The 24,857-nt window shown below is 42.6% G+C and overlaps 1 protein-coding gene across 2 annotated transcripts in view; it reads left to right on the forward strand.

The window, feature by feature from the left end:
• tubgcp2 (tubulin gamma complex component 2) overlaps positions 1–24,857 on the forward strand; it is a 60,606-nt gene that overhangs the window by 26,413 nt on the left and 9,336 nt on the right. For both annotated transcript variants that reach the window (XM_072282929.1, XM_072282930.1), the window contains 5 exons: positions 345–525; positions 3,462–3,634; positions 11,064–11,192; positions 14,732–14,852; positions 22,540–22,683. In XM_072282929.1, the coding sequence (XP_072139030.1) occupies positions 345–525; positions 3,462–3,634; positions 11,064–11,192; positions 14,732–14,852; positions 22,540–22,683 (748 nt within the window). The remainder of the gene's footprint in view (positions 1–344; positions 526–3,461; positions 3,635–11,063; positions 11,193–14,731; positions 14,853–22,539; positions 22,684–24,857) is intronic.

A 24,857-nucleotide genomic window follows, 5' to 3' on the forward strand; every position in this document is an offset into this window, starting at 1 on the left:
GCTTTCTCTGGCGGACAGAGTGTAGGTGTTCATCGAAAGACCCGACGCAGACTGGGAGACCGTTTATTATCCGTTCTCTGTTCTTATGGCTAATCTACTTGGAACATCATTTAATTGTAACCTGTTGTCTGATTGAGACAATGATTATTTAATGCATGTTGTCCAAAGCTGAATTTCAATACTTGTTCTGTGCTAACAAAATAAGAATGGTTAAATAGGTTCCATGTGAATTTTAAGTCAACTTTAGACAAGCTTTATGGTGGTTAATTACCCTATGCTCTACTATAAAATCAGCATATGGTTCTGCAATTAAATGTTAACCGTGTTGATTATTGTTTCTGTAGGTCAATAAAACATTACTTCCTGATGGATCAGGGAGATTTCTTTGTCCATTTCATGGACCTTACAGAAGAAGAGTTGAAAAAGTCAGTGGATGACATCATTCCCACCAGACTTGAAGCTCTTCTGGAGCTGGCACTGCGAATGAGCACGGCCAATACGGACCCATTTAAAGATGATTTGAAGGTATGTTGGGACAGAACTGATGAAACCTTGGTGTTGTGGATAGAAACAGAAAAACCAACAGCACAATACAGGCCCTTTGGCCCACGAAGCTGTGCTGAACACGTCCTTACCTGAGAAATTACCTAGGTTTACCCGTAGCCCTCTATTTTTCTGAACCCTTCTATTTTCTCTGATAGAGAAGAATGTTCTCAATAAACACAGCAGGGTATGAATAATTGGTTGTCCGTTATATCTGATGCTGATAGTGAAAGCTGTACAGGAGAGTTTTTAAAGTGGAAAAGCTGTTGCACTGTGGCATTTCCGCTCTTCCAACATTGGCAGCCCAGATCCAGTGGTACAAGAAGGGTATGGATCATGGAAATGTGGCAGTGAGATCAGAAATGGAAATACAGACTAGTGTGGGAACTCGAATGCAAGATAAAAGTATAAAGTAAAGGCAAAAGCATTAATGTACAAAGGGTGTTTGCCCATAAATCTCTGAATGTGGCATTACAAGTAGATAAGGTAGAAAAGATAGCCTAGTGTATATTTACCTTCATCAGTCAGGATTCTAAGTAAAAAAGGTTTACAAGGATAGGCAGCTTCATAAAACTTCAGTTAGGCCTGACTTGGAGTATTGTGTGCAGTACTGGTTGCCAGTCTGTAAGAAAGATGAGGAAAAGGCTCACTAGGATGCTGCCTGAGCTTTGAGGTAGAAGAACCTGGACACATTAGGATTGTTTTCTCTGGGGTGCCTGATAGAAGAACTGGCCATCCTGGGAGGTGCAAGCAATCTGTTCCTGAAACTGTCCATAAGCCAACTTCTCAAGCCAGAAAGATCTGTTCCTGTGAGTTTTGGTCTTATATGAATGCTAATCTCCTTGTGCTAGAACTATAGAACATTGCAGCACAGAAACAGGCCTTTTGGCCCTTCTTGGCTGTGTGAACCATTTTTCTGCCTAGTCCCCCTGACCTGAACATGGACCATATCCCTCCATACACCTCTCATCCATGTACCTGTCCAAGTTTTTCTTAAATGTTAAAAGTGAGCCCGCATTTATCACTTCATCTGGCAGCTCATTCCACAGTCCCACCACTGTCCGTGTGAAGAAGCCCCCCCCCCATGTTCCCTTTAAACTTTTCCCCCTTCACCTTTAACCCATGTCCTCTGGATTTTTTTCTCCCGTAGCCTCAGTGGGAAAAGCCTGCTTGCATTCACTCTATCTATACCCATCATGATTTTATATACCTTTATCAAATCTCCCCTCATTCTTCTACGCTCCAGGGAATAAAGTCCTAACCTATTCAACCATTCTCTGTAACTGAGTTTCTCAAGTCCTGGCAACATCCTTGTAAACCTTCTCTGCACTCTTTCAACCTTATTTATATCCTTCCTGTAATTTGGTGACCAAAACTGCACACAATACTCCAAATTCGGCCTCACCAATGCCTTATGCAACCTCACCATAACATTCCAACTCTTAAACTCAATACTTTGATTTATAAAGGCCAATGTACCAAAAGCTCTCTTTACAACCATATCTACCTGTGACGCCACTTTTAGGGAATTTTGTATCTGTATTCCCAGATCCCTCTGTTCTACTGCACTCCTCAGTGCCCTATTATTTACCTTGTATATTCTACCTTGGTTTGTCCTTCCAAAGTGCAATTACCTCACAATTGTCTGTATTAAACTCCATCTGCTATTTTTCAGCCCATTTTTCCAGCTGGTCCAAATCTCTCTGCAAGCTTTGAAAACCTTCCTCACTGTCCAATTTTTGTATCATCAGCAAATTTGACTTTCAGGATAGCTTTTTGTAATCACTACTTTCCAAATCCCTGTGATTTGTATTCAATATGTGGGCTTCTTTATTAACAGTGTAAGGAGTTGTTTAAACATGTATTACAACCAACAAGTAATATCCTTGAAATGTTAATCTTGAATATTCAGGTAAGAAATTCTGCAATTTTACCACATGCAAAAGTTGGCTAATTTAGTGAAGTCCTACTATGATATGTTTTTTAAATCCCTTTTTTGTCCACTATTGCTGACAGGTTTGGTGACATTTCGATGTAGCTATCCTTAATTGTTAGTTGAATGTACCAAATACAAATTAAGGTCTACATGTTTTCTGTAGTAACCCATTGTTCTACAAACACCTGCAGTATTGGTATAGGGTTTCAACCTGAAACACTGACAATTCCCTCTCCTCCACAGATACCTCTCACCCCTTGAGTACTTCCATCAGAATGTTGAAAGTTTAAAGGAGATATGCAAGGCAATTTTGCTTTTTTCTGCAGAATGGTTGGCGCCTGGAGCACCTTGCCAGGGAATGCGGCGAAAGTAGATATGATAGCAGTGTTTATTCTTTATAACTGACTCTAAATACTGAAAGTTAGGTTTCACAGGGAGTGACAATATAATTTTGTAAACTATTTAAACAAGAGTCAAATAGAATTTGGTGATCACTTGCACACAAGATTTTGCAGATGCTGGAAATCCAGAGTAACATGTCGGATAGGCTGGAGGAACTTAGCAGGTCAGGCACCTTCTATGGAAATGAAAGATGAATGGACATTTTGGCCCGAGAGCCTGATGAAGGGTCTTGGGTCAAAATGTCAACTCTTTATTGAGACAGGTGATGACTTTGTAGAGCACCTGGATGCGGTCTGCGGGAGTGACCCTAGCCTCCCTGTTGCCTGCCACTTGAATTCCCCATCCCACTTCCACTCTGATCACCTATACTTGTATGTCTTTTTGATGAGACCTGTTGTTTATGTGCATCATTGCCAAATATTTAATTATCTGTTGTCTTAAATGTATTGGTATTGAAATTGTATTTGAATTTTATGTTGCTACATAGTTGTGTTATTCAGAATCCTAAATGATTCACTGTAAGTCTTTTGAGTAATGATGCCAGTTTGAAGCTTATGATTTTATTAATTTTATTCTTCAGATTAATCTTATGCCACATGACCTCATCACTCAGCTGCTGCGGGTTCTTGCTATTGAAACCAAACAGGAGAAGGCTATTATCAATGCAGATCCAACTGAGATCGCTCTGAGTGGTCTAGAAGCTTTCTCCTTTGATTATGTCGTGAAATGGCCACTGTCATTGATTATAAATAGGTAAGTAACCTTGTCTAACTACACTGCAATGTGGAAAACTGTCAACAAACATGGCTAGGACACAAAAGAGTTCCTGTTTGAGGAGGTCTCAGTTTTTTTTCTTTTGGTGTTGGTGGTTTATTAAAACTTGTTTCTGGAATTTCACTGTAGCCCCAGCAGAGGAACACACACTTTCATTCATGATAAATGTCTGCCACGTTTAATTACCCCTTAGAAACTGCTGGTGAGCCCATCTTTTTCCACACCTGTCTTTCTGGCGACACAAAACTGGGTATCCCTGAAAATTGGTTTACAAATATGGGGATATACAACAGATTGAATAAGAATGTTATTAGGCACAATTTTTACAGTCTGTCTTTAGTTGTCATATTACCGGAAAAATTCTAGCATGGATAAAGTAGTGGTTGATTGGCAGGAGGCAGAGAATGGGGAAAAAAGGGAGTCTTATCTGGTGATTAGTGGTGTTTGGACCAGTTATTTTATTTTTTAACATTGTATGTCAGTGATTTGGACAATGGCATTGATGGTTTTGATGCAAAGTTTGAAATTTTGTATTGACTTTATTTCTTATATCCTTCACATACATGAGGAGTAAAAATCTTTATGATTTGCAGACAATATGAAGATAGGTGGAGAAGCAGGTAGTTTTGAGGAAGTAGACAGGCTACAGAAGGATTTAGACAGATTAGGGGATTGGGCAAAGAAATGTCAGATGGAATACAGTGTCGGGAAGTGTATGGCCATGCACTTTGGTTAAAAAAAAACGAAAGGGTTCAAGATGAAGAGAAAGTACAAAAACTGAGTTGCAAAGAGACTTGGGAGTCCTTGTGCAGGATTCCCTAAAGGTTAGTTTGCAAGTTGAGTCTGTGGTGAACAGGCAAGTGCAATGTTTGCATTCATTTCGAGAGGACTAGAGTATAAAAGCAAGGATGTAATGTTGAGACTTGATAAAGCACTGGTGAGGTCTCCCTTGAAGTATTGTGAACAGGTTTGGGCCCCTTAGAAAGGATGTGCTGAAACTGGAGAGGGTTCAAAGGAAGTTCACGAAAATGACTCCAAGATTGAATTTCTTGACATATGAAGAGCATTTGTTGGCTTTGGGCCTGTACTTACTAAAATTCAAATGGTGAAAGGCCTTGGTAGAGTGGATATGGAGAGAATGTTTCCAATGGTGGGAGAGTCTAAGACCAGAGGACACAGCCTCAGAATAGAGGGACATCCTTTTAGAACGAAGAAGAGGAGGTATTTCTTTAGCCAGAGAGTGGAGAATCTGTGGGATTCATTCCACAGGCAGCTGTGGCGGCCAAGTCTTTATGTATATTTAAGGCAGAGGTTGATAGATTCTTGATTGGTCAGGGCATGAAGGCATGCGGGAAGAAGGCAGGAGATTGGGGCTGAGAAGAAAGTTGGATCAGTCGTGATGAAAAGGCAGAGCAGACTGGAAGGGCCAAATGGCCTAATTCTGCTTCCGTGAATATGGTCTTGCTTCATTTCAGGGTTTGCAAGCACCGTTTTCACATTGGTGCAAACAAGTTCTAAACTCAATTGATCAAAATACAAACTTCTGCAAAATTGCGAAGTTCTGCAAGCTTTTCTTTTGTTCTTCTTAACTGTAGTGGTAATCCATTTTCACTTATCACTCTCTGAAACAAATTGAACTTCTTGCACATTTAGTTTCTAGTTAATGGCAGAAATGTTGGCTAAAACAGATTTTCTGAGTCAAAAGGTGTGGGGGTGGGGGAAGGAGGCTAGATGGAAGGTGATAGGTGAAGCCTGGTGAGTGGGAAAGGTGAAGGGCTGGAGAAGAAGAAATCTGAAAGGAGAGGAGAGTGCACTATGGGAAAAAGGGAAGGAGTAGGGGCACCAGACGAGAAAAAGAAGAGGAAAGGAGAGGAGAAAATTTTAAAAAAGGGAAAAAATTGTCAGAAGGAAAAATCAATGTTCTTGTCATCATGATCATCATGAATAGTTTTTATTTTAAACTTAAACATTCGGCATTAGATGTGTTCTGTACAAATCAAGGAATAATTGACTTTACATAGTACTAGAAAATAGAAAAGACTCTCTTGGGTTGATGGATTCTTTTGGGTAAATTGTGCAGCAGAGATCCGCAGGAGCTTCGCACGATTAATTAATGCCACGGTACACGTCACATAAATCATATTCAGGGTAACACACACACACACGCACAGACGCACGCACACACACTCACTCAGTGCTGGAGAACTCAGCAGGTCAGACAGCATCTGTGGAGAGGCTGAGACCATTTCCCATGCAGTCCTAATGAAAGGTCTCAGCCCAAAATATTGACTGTTTATTCCTCTCTATAGATGCTGCCTGACCGCTGAGTTCCTCCAGCATTCTGTGTGTGTTATTCTGAATTTCTGCAAAATCTCTTGTATTTGTGATTTACAATATTCATCTGCTTTTTGGAGTTTTCTATTCTTTGTGAGAGACGTTAAATATAAATTTGAATGACAACAGGAAACAGATTTTGTTGCTTATGTCAGCCAATGGGTTTATTTACAGCAATTTGACTGTTTGTGGAAAATGGAGGTATTTGTATTTGGTCAGTAGGTTTAAAGGATTCTGGTCATGAAGTAAGAGAGGCTAGTCAGAAAGTTCTCATGCCAATGGTATTTAGATTTTTATTAACATTCTAATTACTTTCTGAACAGCTATGACATCAGTGGAAAAGATTCACAGATCGTAGTCAGAGTTTTCTTTTGACTGCAGCTGAATTTTCTTTTGTGATATTTCAGCTTTCTGATTGATTTGCAGGCAGGATTTGTCACCCAAGTCAGTGGAACCAGTATGCCAGTAATCTTCCATCTGGCAGGAAATTCACTTGGTCGAATAAAGGACGTAAAGTGTGCCTGGGAAACTTGGCAGTAAATGCTCACCTGGAATTGAATATCTTAGTCAATAAAACTCGCGTGCATGCATTTCAGATTTCTATTTCATAGGATTTTAGATTTTTTAATATTTAAAAATGCTTTGATTGCCTTAACATTAATGTTGAATTTACAGCATTACTGAAAGTGGACCAATCACAACAGGGATTCGAAAACTAGAAATAGGGAATGCTGGTACCATTCCTTTCTTGATATTTTTTGAAATATTCAATTACTTCAAAGCTTATAATAGTTTTGGACTTTGGACTTGGACTTAATTTCTTGTCCGAATCAGAGAGGCACTGTGTTCTCTTAATGTTTGGAAAGTATCTAAGCTATCACATGGAAATAATGAATCTACTTTAATGAAACATCATTGTTCAGTTGTAACCGTTAGCAAGTTCTCTGGTCCAAGCTGACCTTGTGTTTTGTACATGGGGCTCCGCTGATTGGCTTGTGGAGGACAAACTAATGAATGAAGAATGTGGCATGCCACAATGTGACAGCTCACTCCTTCTTTGAATTCAGTTGAGCCCATATCTTCAGATCTTCTCTCATCTATTTACAATGTGTATTTACAGCAGAACAGAATGCAGACTCTTTCCCCTCATCCCACCTTCTTGTTCTGGCTGCTGCTTCTCCCTTTCTTTCCAATCCTGATGAAGGGCCTCAGCCCAAAATGTTGGCTGTTTAATCCTCTCCATTAATGCAGCGTCTGATGTGTGTTACTGTACACCTACACTGTTGACCTTGTCATTGTCCTATTGCTGCTCTGATGAAACATCTGAATAAAAAAACCTGGAAGTTGCAGTGGCATTAGTATGATATCAGTGATCTCAAAAAAGGAAAGTCTCCACACCCATTTCCCATCTGGTCAGGTAGTGGAATCGCGGTTTGTATCAAATATTCAAAAACTGTAGAAATCAAGTGAAAACAACAGGAAATCTGCAGATGCTGGAAATTCAAGCAACACACATCAAAGTTGCTGGTGAACGCAACAGGCCAAGCAGCATCTGTAGGGAGAGGTGCAGTCGACGTTTCAGGCCGAGACCCTTCGTCAGGACTAACTGAAGGAAGAGTGAGTAAGGGATTTGAAAGTTGGAGGGGGAGGGGGAGATCCAAAATGATAGGAGAAGACAGGAGGGGGAGGGATGGAGCCAAGAGCTGGACAGGTGATAGGCAAAAGGGATACGAGAGGATCATGGGACAGGAGGTCCGGGAAGAAAGACGGGGGGGGGGGACCCAGAGGATGGGCAAGAGGTATATTCAGAGGGACAGAGGGAGAAAAAGGAGAGTGAGAGAAAGAATGTGTGCATAAAAATAAGTAACAGATGGGGTACGAGGGGGAGGTGGGGCCTTAGCGGAAGTTAGAGAAGTCGATGTTCATGCCATCAGGTTGGAGGCTACCCAGACGGAATATAAGGTGTTGTTCCTCCAACCTGAGTGTGGCTTCATCTTTACAGTAGAGGAGGCCGTGGATAGACATGTCAGAATGGGAATGGGATGTGGAATTAAAATGTGTGGCCACTGGGAGATCCTGCTTTCTCTGGTGGACAGAGCGTAGATGTTCAGCAAAGCGGTCTCCCAGTCTGCGTCGGGTCTCGCCAATATATAAAAGGCCACATCGGGAGCACCGGACGCAGTATATCACCCCAGTCGACTCACAGGTGAAGTGTTGCCTCACCTGGAAGGACTGTTTGGGGCCCTAAATGGTGGTAAGGGCGGAAGTGTAAGGGCATGTGTAGCACTTGTTCCGCTTACACGGATAAGTGCCAGGAGGGAGATCAGTGGGGAGGAATGGGGGGGACGAATGGACAAGAGAGTTGCGTAGGGAGCAATCCCTGCGGAATGCAGAGAGAGGCGGGGAGGGAAAGATGTGCTTAGTGGTGGGATCCAGTTGGAGGCGGCGGAAGTTACGGAGAATAATATGTTGGACCCGGAGGCTGGTGGGGTGGTAGGTGAGGACCAGGGGAACCCTATTCCTAGTGGGGTGGCGGGAGGATGGAGTGAGAGCAGATGTACGTGAAATGGGGGAGATGCATTTAAGAGCAGAGTTGATAGTGGAGGAAGGGAAGCCCCTTTCTTTAAAAAAGGAAGACATCTCCCTCGTCCTAGAATGAAAAGCCTCATCCTGAGAGCAGATGCGGCGGAGACGGAGGAATTGCAAGAAGGGGATGGCATTTTTGCAAGGGACAGGGTGAGAAGAGGAATAGTCCAGATAGCTGTGAGAGTCAGTAGGCTTATAGTAGACATCAGTGGATACTTCCATCCCCCATCAAGAAGATGATTTTAAGTTCCCTGGCCCCCACCGCTTTATTTTCACCATGGATGTCCAGTCCTTATATACTTCCATCCCCCATCAGGAAGGTCTCAAAGCTCTACGCTTCTTTCTGGCTTCTAGACCTAATCAGTTCCCCTCTACCACCACTCTGCTCCGTCTAGTGGAATTAGTCCTTACTCTTAATAATTTCTCCTTTGGCTCCTCCCACTTCCTCCAAACTAAAGGTGTAGCTATGGGCACCCGTATGGGTCCTAGCTATGCCTGCCTTTTTGTTGGGTTTGTGGAACAATCTATGTTCCGTGCCTATTCTGGTATCTGTCCCCCACTTTTCCTTCACTACATTGACGACTGCATTGGCGCTGCTTCCTGCACGCATGCAGAACTGGTTGACTTTATTAACTTTGCCTCCAACTTTCACCCTGCCCTCAAGTTTACCTGGTCCATTTCCGACACCTCCCTCCCCTTTCTAGATCTTTCTGTCTCTGGAGACAGATTATCCACTGATGTCTACTATAAGCCTACTGACTCTCACAGCTAGCTGGACTATTCCTCTTCTCACCCTGTCTCTTGCAAAAACACCATCCCCTTCTCGCAATTCCTCCCTCTCCGCCGCATCTACTCTCAGGATGAGGCTTTTCATTCTAGGACGAGGGAGATGTCTTCCTTTTTTAAAGAAAGGGGCTTCCCTTCCTCCACTATCAACTCTGCTCTTAAACGCATCTCCCCCATTTCACGTACATCTGCTCTCACTCCATCCTCCCGCCACCCCACTAGGAATAGGGTTCCCCTGGTCCTCACCTACCACCGCACCAGCCTCCGGCTCCAACATATTATTCTCCGTAACTTCCGCCACCTCCAACGGGATCCCACCACTAAGCGCATCTTTCCCTCCCCCCCCTCTGCATTCCGCAGGGATCGCTCCCTACGCAACTCCCTTGTCCATTCGTCCCCCCCATCCCTCCCCACTGATCTCCCTCCTGGCACTTATCCGTGTAAGCAGAACAAGTGCTACACATGCCCTTACACTTCCTCCCTTACCACCATTCAGGGCCCCAAACAGTCCTTCCAGGTGAGGCAACACTTCACCTGTGAGTCGACTGGGGTGATATACTGCGTCCGGTGCTCCCGATGTGGCCTTTTATACATTGGCGAGACCCGACGCAGACTGGGAGACCGCTTTGCTGAACATCTACGCTCTGTCCGCCAGAGAAAGCAGGATCTCCCAGTGGCCACACATTTTAATTCCACATCCCATTCCCATTCTGACATGTCTATCCACGGCCTCCTCTACTGTAAAGACGAAGCCACACTCAGGTTGGAGGAACAACACCTTATATTCCGTCTGGGTAGCCTCTAACCTGATGGCATGAACATCGACTTCTCTAACTTCTGCTAAGGCCCCACCTTCCCCTCGTACCCCATCTGTTACTTATTTTTATGCACACATTCTTTCTCTCACTCTTCCTTTTCTCCCTCTGTCCCTCTGAATATACCTCTTGCCCATCCTCTGGGTCCCCCCCCCCCTTGTCTTTCTTCCCGGACCTCCTGTCCCATGATCCTCTCCTATCCCCTTTTGCCTATCACCTGTCCAGCTCTTGGCTCCATCCCTTCCTCTCCTGTCTTCTCCTATCATTTTGGATCTCCCCCTCCCCCTCCAACTTTCAAATCCCTTACTCACTCTTCCTTCAGTTAGTCCTGACGAAGGGTCTCGGCCTGAAACGTCGACTGCACCTCTTCCTAGAGATGCTGTAGAAATCAAGTGAAATCAAGTTTCTCCAGCATTTTGTGTGTGTTGCTTGGATTTCCAGCATCTGCAGAATTTCTCTTGTTTGAAATCAAGTGTAATTTTAAAATGATGAAGTAACTATATATATAAAGTTTTTAATAAGCTTACACTTTTTAGCTTCAAATTCTGATTCCAGAAGTTGAAGAGTGTTTGACTGTTATCATCCCAAATTACTATCTCCATTTTGAATTAAAAGTCTTTTAAAGGTGTGGCAAGTGCTGGACAGAATGAATAGTTCTATGAAACTATTTTTTGACACTGGATTCTGCCGGGTTGTGTATTTTGTTTGGAATGTAAGCTACTGCAAAGTGAGAATATACATTTGAAACACAGTGCAGTAGACATGCTGTAAACCTACGCAAAGGAGGCATTATGTAATTGCTACAAATGTTGCCAATAAAGATCTTGTTTCAAGTTCTCGAGTTACATTTCTGTGAGCTCACCATTCACTTATGCTTTTCTCAATAGGAAAGCTTTGACCAGGTATCAAATGCTCTTCAGACATATGTTTTACTGTAAACACGTGGACCGGCTGCTGTGCAACGTGTGGATCAGTAATAAGGCGGCAAAACAGTATTCATTACGCTCTGCTAAATGGTAAGAAGCATTATTTCGGACAATGTTTGCACTGTATTTAAGATATCTGTCATGTTTTCTCAGCATCCATTGCTTTTATAGTGCTGTTTGGATCAGTGTATTTCGAGAGTTATGAACCCCTCTCAGAGTTTGCCAGTCAGATCATTTTGAGTTTCCTGTCGAGTCTGTTTTCTGTCAGTACAACTTTATAAATAATAGGTTTCACTAGGTACATTTAATGTTAGAGAAATGTATACAATATACATCCTGAAATTCTTTTTCTTCACAAACATCCACAAAAACAGAGGAGTACACCCAAGACTGAATGACAGTTAAACGTTAGAACCCTAAAGCCCCCTCCCACACAAGCAGCAACACCCTCCCCCCAACACCAGCAGAAAAGCATCGGCGCCCTCCACCGAGCACTCAAGTGTGCAGCAAAGCATCGATAACAACACAGACTTTGCAGTACCCCAAAGACTACTCGTTCACCTAGTAATTCGACACACCACAGGCTCTCTTTCTCTCCCTAATAAGGGAAAAAGAGGTGACTCTGTTTCACAGCGAGAGGGGAGACATGATAAACAACTTGCTGATTTATGATGTTAAAAGTCCGTTGCGTCGCTTTTTCCCAGCTCTGCTCCCAGAGAGTTGGCCCCAGGGCTCAGCTCTCCAGACACACAGCCCACGACAGCTAACCCGCTGCTCCCGATGTTCCGTGTTCTCCCACAACACCTCAGTCAGGGTCACGGGCCTAGAATCAGCCTGTCTCCAGACCTATGAAAATCCAGCACCCTGAAGGAACGCTGGTCTTCCAGGCCGCGTCCTTGGGATATCAAAATGTGGCCGGTTATGAGGGCCTGAGAGTGGGTCCCATTCCTACAAAGAACAGAGTCAGAGTGTAACTCCAGGTCAGGGTCTTCAAAAGTACCTTGAGAAGGAAAATAAGTAGTATTCCTTAAGAGAGCTGAGCATCACTTGAATTCAGTGGACTTGCTTTTTTGTGTAAAAGGTGCAAAATTAGGACAATAAGACTCACCAATGGCCATTCAACCCATTGAGTCTGCTCTGTCATTCCATCATGGCTGATTTATTTTCCCCCCTCAGCCCCATTCTCTTGTCTTCTTCCCATAACCCTTGACGCCTTCGCTAATCAAAACCTATCAATCTCCACTTTAAATATACTCAGTGACTTGGCCGACACAGCCATCTGTGGCAATGAATTCCACAGATTCATCACCGTATGGCTGAAGAAACTCCTCCTCATCTCTGTTCTAAATGGGCTGTGCCCACTGGTCCTAGACTCCCCCACTATAGCAAACATCCTCCCCACATCCACTCTGTGTAGGCCTTTCAGTATTCAACAGGTTGCCGTGAGATTCCCACTCACTCTTCTCAACTCCAGCAGGTACAAACCCAGAGCCATCAAACACTCCTCCCACATTAATCCTTTCATTCCCTGCATCATTCTTGTGAGCCTCTTCTGGACCCACTCCAGTTAAGCTACTAGTTCAGTCTACTGAGTAGTGACTCTGTGGCAAAACTCCTTTAAAATATATCTATAATCTGCAGAATAATTGTTTTGACTATTTATGAGTGGGTGAGATTATAGAAAGCATCACAATCAATATGTAGATTCCATATGAGTTGTCTACTGTTTGTCGTAATTATGTGAACTGAGTATTTTTGAATAATGTGTAACTAATTGAAACCAAACTTAGAAATGTAGTCACGATGAAATCTGATGATGCTGGAATTGCAAGTAACACACTCACACAAAATGCTGGTGAACGCAGCAGGCCAGGCAACATCTATAGGAAGAAGTACAGTCGACGTTTCGGGCGGAGACCTTTCGTCAGGACTAAGGGTCCTGACGAAGGGTCTCAGCCCGAAATGTCAACTGTACCTCTCCCTATAGATGCTGCCTGGCCTGCTGCGTTCACCAGCAAGTTTTGTGCGTGTTGTTAGAAATGTAGTACCTGCTTGAAAGTAGAAGAGATTCGGTAGATGCTGGAAATCCAGAGTGAAACATACAAAATGCTGGAGAAACTTAACCAGTCAGGCAGCATCTACAGAAAGCAATAAACAGTCAAGGTTTTGGGCGTTAACTGAAAGTATTGCTTGTATTTATTACAATTCTCTGTTACAAGATTGAGAATCTTGCAATTTTCAATATTTAATGTTATCTGTGTGCAATGTCAGGAATGGTTCAAAATTCATAAGGTACATGCTCTGGAATTTTCCTTGAGTTAATGTGATTATTTTGAATACTTCCAATATCATTAATGTTTTGAAATGTTGAAGACTGCCATTGCCTTTACTACTAAACATTTGAAATTTTGTCAAAATGTAGGAATATATATCCTCTCTGTAAATTATACCCAGTTATTCAGAGTTCTAAAGAATGTCAATCTTAATATGCAAAATATATTTCTTAAAGCTCTGAAACCTTTGATAACTGGACTTGCATTGAGCGTTTATGTAAAAAAGAAAGTGAATTCTGAAATGATATCAATACTGGCATCTGCATTCCCTTGTGTCCCCATTAACTTGAATATCTGTCTTTGTTTGGTATTTGAACAATTGGCTTCCATTTCCAAAACAGCAGCTCTCTCTTTTGGATGTTAACCTGACCAAGCTCCTGCCAGGAGAGTTGATGGTTTTCGGGAGGGTGGGTCATTCCCACCAGTTGCAAGTCTCATGCCAGGTGTTAAGGATCAAGCAATGTGCCGCCCGCTGGGGCACAGGCTTCGGATCCAGGTGGAAGTGGGACCATTGAGGCCGGGTTCTGTGTTGGTTGTCCATCATGTACGACGATGACACAGAACTTCTGCGGGAGAATTTTTAAAGTGGAAAAGCTGTTGCACTGGGGCAGTTCCACTCCCTGACCTCGGAGGTCCAGGTGCAGTGGTAGAAACGAGTGTCGCAAACTGCAATCTTCTGTGTTTGCAGTGGATGACCGTGACATCTTCTGTGCCTTATCATACCCTTCGCTCTCCACGGAGCATTACAGTACAACCTTCCTGGCTGTTGGATCTCATTGTAGTTCTCATTCACCCAGTCTGCCACAGCTGACTTTGCATGCTAGGACAGGCATATCCCTATCTCACTGGGGTATGAGGCCTGGTTTAGCCTGCTTGTCAAAGCAGTGTTCCAACTTTGGCCCTATTGCGTGCAAACTGCTACTGGGAGCCACAGGTGAGAGCTGAGTGTCCGGTGGGGACCAAAGGCAAGTCAGCTGTCCTGGAACGGACATGACAAGCTCCTTCACCAGAGGAACTACCCCTCCCTGGGTTCCCCATACATCCATCCACTTGGCTGATATAAATTGAATACTTCTTTGCAAACGTTTTAGATTCTGGACGACCATGATGAAGAAAAATGGTAAGAAAAACATTTTAATTTCAGATACATAAATCTTGCAAGGTTACAATGAGAAAATCATGATGGGGAGAAAAACTTTTTAGCCTATCTCTGCACTTAACCTAGGGGTTTTATTTCCAGGATTTTAGACGTTCTGATTCCAGAATTCACTGTAATGTTTGCTTTATCCTTTTTAGGTTTGCTGCTGCCTTCACCTTGAGACAGCGAATGCTGAATTTTGTGCAGAACATTCAGTATTATATGATGTTTGAGGTTATGGAGCCAAACTGGCACATAATGGAAAATAATTTAAAATCGGTAAGCAGTGAAAAACCTGAAGTTAGCTGGATAATGATTTTTCAGAAATTTCCCTGTTGCCTAATACTTTGTTCTAACTATTCCAATATAAAATATTACAACCTGATTTAATGTCTCCTGCGCTCTTGATGCCGTGCAACTTTTTACTAGGACAATGTGGAAAAGATTATCTCGGCATTTTTTCCCAGTTACAATCATGAGCTAAATTACATGAGGAAATATAAATTAACTGCTGTTGAAAACATTATAGTTTTAATGAGTATTGTGAATGTTTTGTTTTTTCCCCTTACTGACTACCCTCACGTAAATCTTTTGGCAATAATGGAAAAATACTCAGAAATCATAACTCAAATGTGGAAGACATTACTGCAGAGACGGATAATTAAACCAAAATGTACACTAGTGATATTTTTGTCATGGAATATGGTAGTTATTAAGACCTTTAAGTACAAGATTTCAGTTATTTATATTCATTAATAGTGTGCACTCTGGAAGTATTTAGAGGAAAGGTTTATCATTAATGTTTTCACTTTAAATACAATGATTTCTGATTGTGATAATGTTTGTTTAAGCTCTTATCATTTTGTCTGTTTCATTAAGTTAAACTTGGGTAGCATGAGCTCTTGTGTGTGGCTTTGCTTTCTGCAGTTGAGGATGAGCGTTCTTGGTAGTTGAGGTATTGATTCATTGAATGGACTTTGAGAGTTTGAGAACCAAAGTTTTGAAGAATGAGAGGTGATCTGTTTGAGACTTGTTTGATTCTGACAGGATTGGCAGGGATGTTGAATGGTTGGAGTGCCTAGCATTAGGCAATGTGGTGTCCAGATAAGAGTTAGCCATTTAGAGGGCAAGGTAGTTTAAGCAGAACAGTGAAAATGTTAAACATAAGAGATGCTGGAAATCCAGAGCAACACACACAAAATGCTGCAAGTCAGTTAGTATCTATGAAAGTTAATAAACAGTCAATATTTCAGGCAGAGAATCTTTATCCAATGAAGGGTTTTGGTCTGAAATATCAACGATGAAAAGTTGGCCTATGAATGTAGTTCTCTTTAACAGAATGCCATGGGTGTATAGCTAAGTGTATTTAAAACAATGATCAATCGATTCCCGGTCACAAAGGGAATTGAGAAATATGGGGGTCAGATGGGAATGTTTATCAATCAATATTTTTGTCCATCATGGAGCATGTTACGGAGAGAGCTCACTGCTGCATCAGCTTGTATTACTGTGGACAGCAGTAAGGATGGAACAGTCTGAGTGAAAGATATTGTGGCTACTTTTAAGAGGTTCACTTGTCATTCAAAAGCCAAACTCAATGAACATTTATTAAAATATTAATCCAGTGTACTGAAAGCTATGAAAGCTCTGCCTGGGGGAAAAGTAGGACTTCAAAAGTAGGCAGAGGTAAATGTTTTACACAGAGTTGTGTGTGGGTAACACACTTCCAGGTGTGGTGGTAGAGTCAGATACATTAGGGGCATTTAATGAACTCCTACCTTGGCACATGGATGAAAGAAAAATGGAGGGGAACGTGGGAGGGAAAGGTTACATTGAACTTGAAGTAGGTTAAAGTGTCAGCACAACATCATGGGTCGCGGGGCCCGTTCTGTGCTGTAGTGTTCTATGTTCAAATGTTCAGGTGTTTACCTTGTGTCCAGAGCACAATTTCTACAGGGCAGTCTGTGTTCTGAGATGTTTGTACTTCAGAAAGATTTTGGAACTTTATTTTCTTTAACTGAAGAAGTATTAAGCCAATAGTAGGTACACAGAAAGCAGCATCAAGAGCCAAAATGGTGCCAGCCAAGCATGCAGTGTAATTTTGAGAGTCAGAATTGTGCCAGACCGGATGTGCAATGTGTATCGAGAGTCAGAATGGTGTCAGACCCAGTGTACATCGAGTCAGAATGGTCCAAGACCCTGTGTACAGTGTGTATCAAGAGTCAGAGTGGTGTCAGACTGTGTGTACAGTGTACATCGAGTCAGAATGGTGGCAGACTGTGTGTACAGTGTACATCGAGTCAGAATGGTGGCAGACTAGGTGTGCAGTGCAGCAACAAAGTGATCAGTGGTGCAATTTCTCTTCTACAAATACATTGGCTCTAAATTTATGGGAGTCTGCTGTGTAAATGTGTAAGTTTGTGTGTGCGCAGCTGCCTCATTCTTGTGTTGAACGTAATTCTAAACCTGAATCTGCCTTGCTTTTACTCATTCATTGCCAGATATCAATTTTCTTTCACAGTTTGAACATTTATTGCATCACTGTATAAAATGTTGTTTGGCAAATTGAGATTTATGAAATGAGGGTTAATTCAAGCTTGGATTTTAAAAAAGAACTGACACAGACATTAACCATGGCCAGTTGTGGTAAATGGTGCTTATTCAGACTGCTAGCTGGGTGTTCCCATGGCTCACTGCTGGCTCCACAACCTTCTGATATTTATTAAATTAGTTACTGGAATACAGAATAAAATGTACAAATTTCCCAACAATATTAAACCTGTTGTAGGGGTGGCAGATAATAAGCTTGATACCAATTGTTTACACCAGGACATTGGCAGGCAAGGGGCAGAAGTTAATACAACTTACGCAATGTAATGTGACAATCGATGAGGTTGTTTTTCAACTGCTGGAGCAAAGGGACCCGGGGATTCCTGTGCATGAACTTTCAATGTGGTAGGACGTGTAGTTGGATAAATTATCCAAGTGTATGACAATAAATATTTTTCTTGCCATTGACATCTGCATCCTGAAAATAAAGTAAAAGAAAGATTAAGTGGCAGGGACTACCTGCATTGTTCTACACAAATTCAGAGTGGACTTGATGAGCCGACTGCCTCCTGTACCTCTGAATACTGATTAAATGATGGTTTGCTGTTTTGCAGCTAAATTTGGAAAGTCTCAATTATTCAAATGCAGATTTGGTATGTTAGAAAATACATAGTCATGATTATATACATGATTCAATGGCGGAGCAGACTCGATGGGCCAGATGGCCTAATTCTGCTCCTACGTCTTATGGTCAATCTTATCATCTGCAAACTTGGCAACCAAGTCATCTATTCCCTCATCTAAATTAGTGATATACTGCATAAAAAGAAGCAGTCCCAACACTGACCCCTGCAGAACACCACTAGTCACTGACAGCCAACCAGATAGGGATCCTTTTATTCCCAGTCACTGCTTCCTACCAATCAGCCAATGCTCTAACCATGTTAGTAACTTTCCTGTAATACCATGGGCTTTTAACTTCGTAAACAGCCTCATATGTGGCACCTTGTCAAAGGCCTTCTGAAAGTCCAAATATACAACATCCGCTGCATCCCCTTTATCTATCCTACATGTAATCTCCTCAAAGAATTCCAACAGGTTCATCAGGCAAGACTTTCCCATAAGGAAACCATGCTGACTTTGTCCTATCTTGTCCTGTGTCACCAAGTACTAACCTCATCCTAAACAATTGACTCGCAACCATTGAGGACAGGCTAACTGGTCTATAATTTCCTTTCTGCTGCCTTCCTCCTTTCTAAAAGAGTGGACTGACATTTGCAATTTTTCAGTCCTCTGGCACCATGCCAGAGTCTAATGATTTTTGAAAGATCATTGCTAACGCCTCTCTACTGCTACCTCTTTCAGAACTCTAGGTTGCCGTTCATCTGGTCCAGCTGATTTGTATACCCTTAGGTCTTTTTGAAAACACAAACATGAGGAAATCTGCAGATGCTGGAAATTCAAGCAACACACACATAAAATGCTGGTGAACGCAGCAGGCCAGGCAGCATCTATAGGAAGAGGTACAGTCGACGTTTTGGGCCGAGAACCTTCGTCAGGACTAACTGAAAGAAGAGATAGTCAGAGATTTGAAAGTGAGAGGGAGAGGGGAAGATCCAAAATGATAGGAGAAGATAGGAGGGGGAGGGATGGAGCCAAGAGCTGGAAAGTTGATTGGCAAAAGGGATAGGATCATGGGACGGGAGGCCTAGGGAGAAAGAAAGGGAGAGGGAAGCCCAGAGGATGTGCAAGGAGTTTAGTGAGAGGGACAGAGGGAGAAAAAAGAGAGAGAAATTTTTAAAAATAATAATAATAAATAAATAAATAACAGATGGGGTATGAAGGGGAGGTGGGGCATTAGCGGAAGTTAGAGCAGTCAATGTTCATGTCATCAGGTTGGAGGCTACCCAGATGGAATATAAGGTGTTGTTCCTCCAATCTGAGCATGGCTTCATCTTGACAGTAGAGGAAGCCATGGATAGACATATCAGAATGGGAATGGGATGTGGAATTGGTCACATCCCACATAGGAAAAGTGGTGCAGGTCAGAGATACAAGTGCATTTAAGAAAACAGGGTTTTAAACTCCCAGTACTGATTACCTTGCTGGCAAACGTGCAGCCTCTGGTGAATAAAATTGATGATCTCAGAGCTAGGGTGCTAAATCAGAGGGACATTAGGACCATGTCCTTTATTTCACGGAATCCTGGTTACCCCCTTCCGTACCAGATGCAGCTATTCAGATTGATGGGTTTACTATACACTGTCAGGATAAATCTATAGAGTCTCTCAAAAGCAGAGGTGGAGGAATATGCCTCATGATCAACTCTTCTTGGTGCAGAAATATATCAGTGCTGTCCCAATTCTGCTCACCAGACCTGGAATATCCAGCAGTTAAGTGCCTTCCTTTTTACCTACCACGGGAAATTTCGGGATCATTTTGATAGCAGTATGCATTCCACCTCAGGGAAATGTCAATCAGGCTTTAGATTATCTGAGCAATGGGATCAACATGCATGAAACAGTGCACCCAAATGCCTTCACCATTGTTTTGGGAGATTTTAACCAGGCCAGTCTGAAAAAATCACTAAGCAACTACCATCAACAGATCACTTGTAATGCCAGAGGAAACACCACACTGGACCATTGTTACACCATCATCACGAATGCCTACAGTGCTATTCCAAGCCCTGGGAAGTCTGATCACCTGGCTGTACTTCTACTCCCTGAGTATAGGCAGTGACTGAAAACTGCAGCACCAGCAGTGAGGACCAAGAAGGTATTGTCAAGGGAAGCTCAGGAGTGCTGACAGACTACTTTGAATCGGTGGACTGGACCGTATTCAGGGATTCATCTTCGAACTTTGATGAGTAAGCTGCAGTTGTTACCGACTTCATTAAAACCTGTGTGGATGAGTGTGTGCCTACAAAGACTTACTGTACATTCCCAAACCAAAATTAGTGGATGAACCAGGAGGTACATCGTCTGCTGAAGGCCAGATCTGTGTCATTCAAGTCTGGCGACCCAGGCCTGTACCAGAAAACAAGGTGTGATTTGTGGAGGCCCATTTCAAGGGCGAAGAGACAATTTTGAATGAGGTTGCAGGCGACATTGGATATGACAGCTCTGGCAGGGTTTGCAAGATGTTACTTCCTACAAAACAAAACCCAATAGCTTGAATGGCAGTGATGCCTCACTACCAGATGAATTCAATGCCTTCTATGCCCACTTTGAAAGGGAGAAAATAACTACAGCTGTGAAGTTCCCTGCTGCACCTGATGACCCAGCGATCTCTGTCTTGGAGGCCAATGTTCGGCTGTCTTTAAAGAGGGTGAAGCCTCGCACGGTGGAAGGTCCTGATGGAGTACCTGGTAAGGCTCTGAAAACCTGTGCTAACCAGTATTCAAGGATGTCTTCAACCTCTCACTGCTACGGACAGAAGTTCCCACTTGCTTCAAAAAGGCAATAATTATACCAGTGCCTAAGAAGAATAATGTGAGCATGATTATTGCCCGGTAGCACTCACATCAACAGTGGTGAAATGCTTTGAGAGGTTGGTCATGACTAGACTGAACTCCTGCCTCAGCAAGGATCTGGACCCATTGCAATTTGCCTATTGCCACAATAGGTCAACAGCAGGTGCAATCTCAATGGCTCTTCACACGACTTTAGACCACCTGGACAATACAAACACCTATGTCAGAATGCTGTTCATCGACTATGGCTCAGCATTTAATACCATCATTCCCACAATCCTGATTGATCAGTTACAGAACCTGGGCCTCTGTACCTCCCTCTGCATTTGGATCCTCGACTTCCTAACTAGAAGACCGCAATCTGTGCGGATTGGTGATAACATATCCTCTTCGCTGGTGCAACACTGGTGCACCTCGGGTGTGTGCTTAGCCCACTACTCTACTCTCTATATACACATGACTGTGTGGCTAGGCATAGCTCAAATACCATCTATGAATTTGTTGATGATACAACCATTGTTGGTAGAATCTCAGATGGTGACGAGAGGGCGTAAAGGAGCGAGATATGCCAACTAGTGGAGTGGTGTGGCAGAAACAACCTGGCATTCAACGTCAGTAAGATGAAAGAACTGATTGTGGACTTCAGGTGGAGTAAGATAAAGGAACATATACCAATCCTCATAGAGGGATCAGAAGTAGAGAGAGTGAGTAGTTCCAAGTTCCTGGGTGTCAAGATCTCTGAGGATCTAACCTGATCCCAACATATCGATGCAGTTATAAAGAAAGCAAGACAGCGGCTATACTTCATTAGGAGTTTGAAAAGATTTGGCATGTCTGGTATGGGGTTGGGGGTGTGGGGGGTTGGCTACTGCACAGGACCAAAAGAAGCTGCAGAGGCTTGTAAGATTAGTCAGCTCCACCTTGGGTACTAGCCGACAAAGTACCCAGGACATCTTCACGAAGTAGTGTCTCAGAAAGGCAGTGTCCATTATTAAGGACCTCCAGCACCCAAGGCATGCCCGTTTCTCACTGTTACCATCAGGTAGGAGGTACAGAAGCCTGAAGGCACACACTCAGCGATTCAGGAACAGCTTCTTCCCCTCTGCCATCTGATTCCTAAATGGACATGGATCCCTTGGACACTACCTCATTTTTTAAATATATTATTTCTGCTTTTTGCGCGATTTTTAATCTATTCAATATATGTATACTGTAATTGATTTACCTATTTAATTTTTTTAATATATTTTTTTCTTCTATGTTATGTATTGCATAATATATTGCTGCTGCTAAGTTAACAAATTTCACATCACATGCTGGTGATAATAAACCTCATTCTGATTCTGGATAGTGGGGATATGGAGGCTCTGGTCCTGGTGCAGGTCAATGGGAGAAGGCAGTTTAAATGGTTTCGGCATGGACTAGATGGGCTGAATGACCTGTTTCTGTACTGTACTTCTCTATGGCCCTATAAATGCCAAAGTTGAACCTGCATTCACCACTTCTGCTGGCAACTCATTCCACATTCTCACCACCCTCTGAGTGAAGAAGTTCCTCCTCAGATTCCCCTTAAATATTTCCCCTTTCACCCTTGACCCATGACCTTTAGTTCTACTCTCACCCAACCTCAATGAAAAAGAGCCTGCTTGCATTTATCCTATCTGTACCCCTCATAATTTTGCATACCTAATACATAATTTCCGTAAACCATGTAGGAGCTTCTGAAGTTGATTGGTTTAGATTTTCCAGGTGAAGTTTCTTGTAACCTGAGCTAGTAAATGGTGTATTTAAATTATGCCTGACTTTAACCACTCCTCCTGACAATCCAGTAGTCTATCTTCTGCATCATAACATAGCCATTTAACCAAAATCAATGTAGAAGTCATTTGGGGGAACATGAATGTATTTGATTATTTAAGTAATACTTTGGTATTTTGTTAGGCATCCAACATTGATGAGGTTTTGAACTACCATACCAGTTTCCTGGACAACTGTATGAAGGACTGCATGCTAACCAATACAGCGTTGCTGAAGATCTTTTCGAAGCTCATGTCAGTGTGTGTCATGTTTACCAACTGTATGCAGGTGAGCCCAACCTTGTTCCATTGTGTTTTGGCAAGGTCATTGAAGAGCCAGTTGCCTTTATTTAAAACTACTGATTTCCTCTCTCATTTTCACTAAACCTGGGTAAGGGGTGAATCAAAGTCCAATTACTGATTGTCAGTACAGTAAATAAAACAAAACCTTGGTTTAGCATGTGGACAGGAGTTTAGGAAAATCCAAGAATACAGTTAATCTTGCTGTGTGCAAGACTAGAACAACGGATGAAATGAAAGCACCATTAAAGCTAATGGCGTAATGGTTGGCCTTAATGAATTAAGTATGGGAATAGATGTCTTACTGTATTGTACAAAGCTTCGGTGAGAGCACCTCTCCAGTTGAGGAGGGGTGTCCTTGCTCTGCATGAAGTGTGGCAAAGGTCCACCACACTGATTCCTAGGCTGGCAGGACTGATGTAAAAAGAAGGGTCTTACATTTGCCAGGGTAAAGAAGAATGAGAGGAGACCTCAGTGAAACTTTAAGATCTGGACAGGGCTGAGTGGATGTGATGGTGGAGGGTGTACCCATGGTGGGGATGTCTAGAACCAGGCATTGTGGCCTCAGAATAAGAGAGGTATGTTATCGAAGATTGACTTGAGTATAATTTCTTCAGTGAACCTCCACCACAGAAGGTAATTGAAGCCACATTATTAAATACTGTAAGCCTAAAGAGATCAAAGGTAGAAAGCTGAGTTTGATGGTCAGTCGTGGTTAGTGTATATTGAATGACAGTAGATTTAGAGAGCTGAATGGCCTTCTGTTCCTATTTCCTATGCTTCGACTACAAAAGGAACATGACACTGATGCCATCATGAGCAAGCCTCAGTGTGGCACTGGTGAGGAGAGCAGCACAGTTCTTCCCAGTACCTGGGCCAGTATTTGCCCTCCTACCAATGTCAGTCAACTAGATCCTCTGCTTTCATGTTGGACCTGGCTCTGCGCAAAGTAACCATATCACATATATGTATATATTTGCCTGTTCAATGTCTGTGATATGTGACAAGCTAGGCTGGCATTTATTGTCAGTCCTTAACCACCCACACAATGGCTTGCTCATGGTTAACTGTCCCCCCACCACGATGGCTTGCTCGCAGTAAACTGCTCCCCACCCCCGCGATGGCTTGCTCGCGTTAAACTGCCCCCCTCCCCATGATGGCTTGCTCACAGTTAACTGCCCTTACAAGGGTTTGCTCAGTCACATCAGGGAGCAGTTAATTCACCATGTCTAGAGTCACAGAACAGCCTACAAAATTTTGACAGATTACTTTCCTGAAGGACAATAGTAATTTAAGTGTTTTTTTAATGACAGACCCTTATGCTCATCATTATTTATTTTCCAGATTTATTGATTTCATTATTGTTTGCAGTTATCATGGTGGGATTTAAACTGGAGATCTGAGATCAATAATCCCTAGATCTAATGCAGCAACTTCACCATTATCCACCACACTCAGATTTCCTACATTATAACAAGAACTGTGCTACAAAAGCACTCCATTAACGTGTTACTTGGAGGTCATGTAAACTCTGGATTGTAAACAGTGCAGTGTGTGTCTCCTTTATATCTTTAAAAATACAAGAAATACAGGTAGTTCTTAACCGTTAACACCAGCTGCACACCCACAGTCATCACACCAGTGCAAGTTCAAACATGTAATTAATAAATTAAAGTTAAGTATAAGTTTCTCACTGTGGCTCAAGTTTGCCATATCCAGGGATCTAATTCAAGGCATTACTCAGTCAGTGGGCTGACTTTGGGCTCAGTCACTTGCATAATTCTACTGACTGCACAATAGAGCACTTGATTTTATTTTGTATTTGATGCCGTCATTGATTTGGAGGTACAGTTAGATTAAAAGCAGAGCCACTGAATGACTTTCTATGAGGTGGACGGTCCCATTTCATTTACATTCCTCACTAAAAGGGTGTCATGGTAACATAGCAGTTAGCTCAATGCTATTAGAGCTCGGGGACAGGGGTCGGAGTTCATTTCCAGCGCTATCTGTAAAGGGTCTGTACATTCTTCCCGTGAACTATGTGGGTTTCCTCCCAGAGTCCAAAGACATACTGGTTAGTAGGTTAATTGGTCATTGTAAATTGTCCTGTGATTAGGCCAGGGTTAAATAGGTGGGTTGCTGGACGCACGGCTCGTTAGGCCA

This window comes from Mobula birostris, chromosome 18 (assembly GCF_030028105.1).
Source record: "Mobula birostris isolate sMobBir1 chromosome 18, sMobBir1.hap1, whole genome shotgun sequence".
NCBI lineage: Eukaryota > Metazoa > Chordata > Chondrichthyes > Myliobatiformes > Myliobatidae > Mobula > Mobula birostris.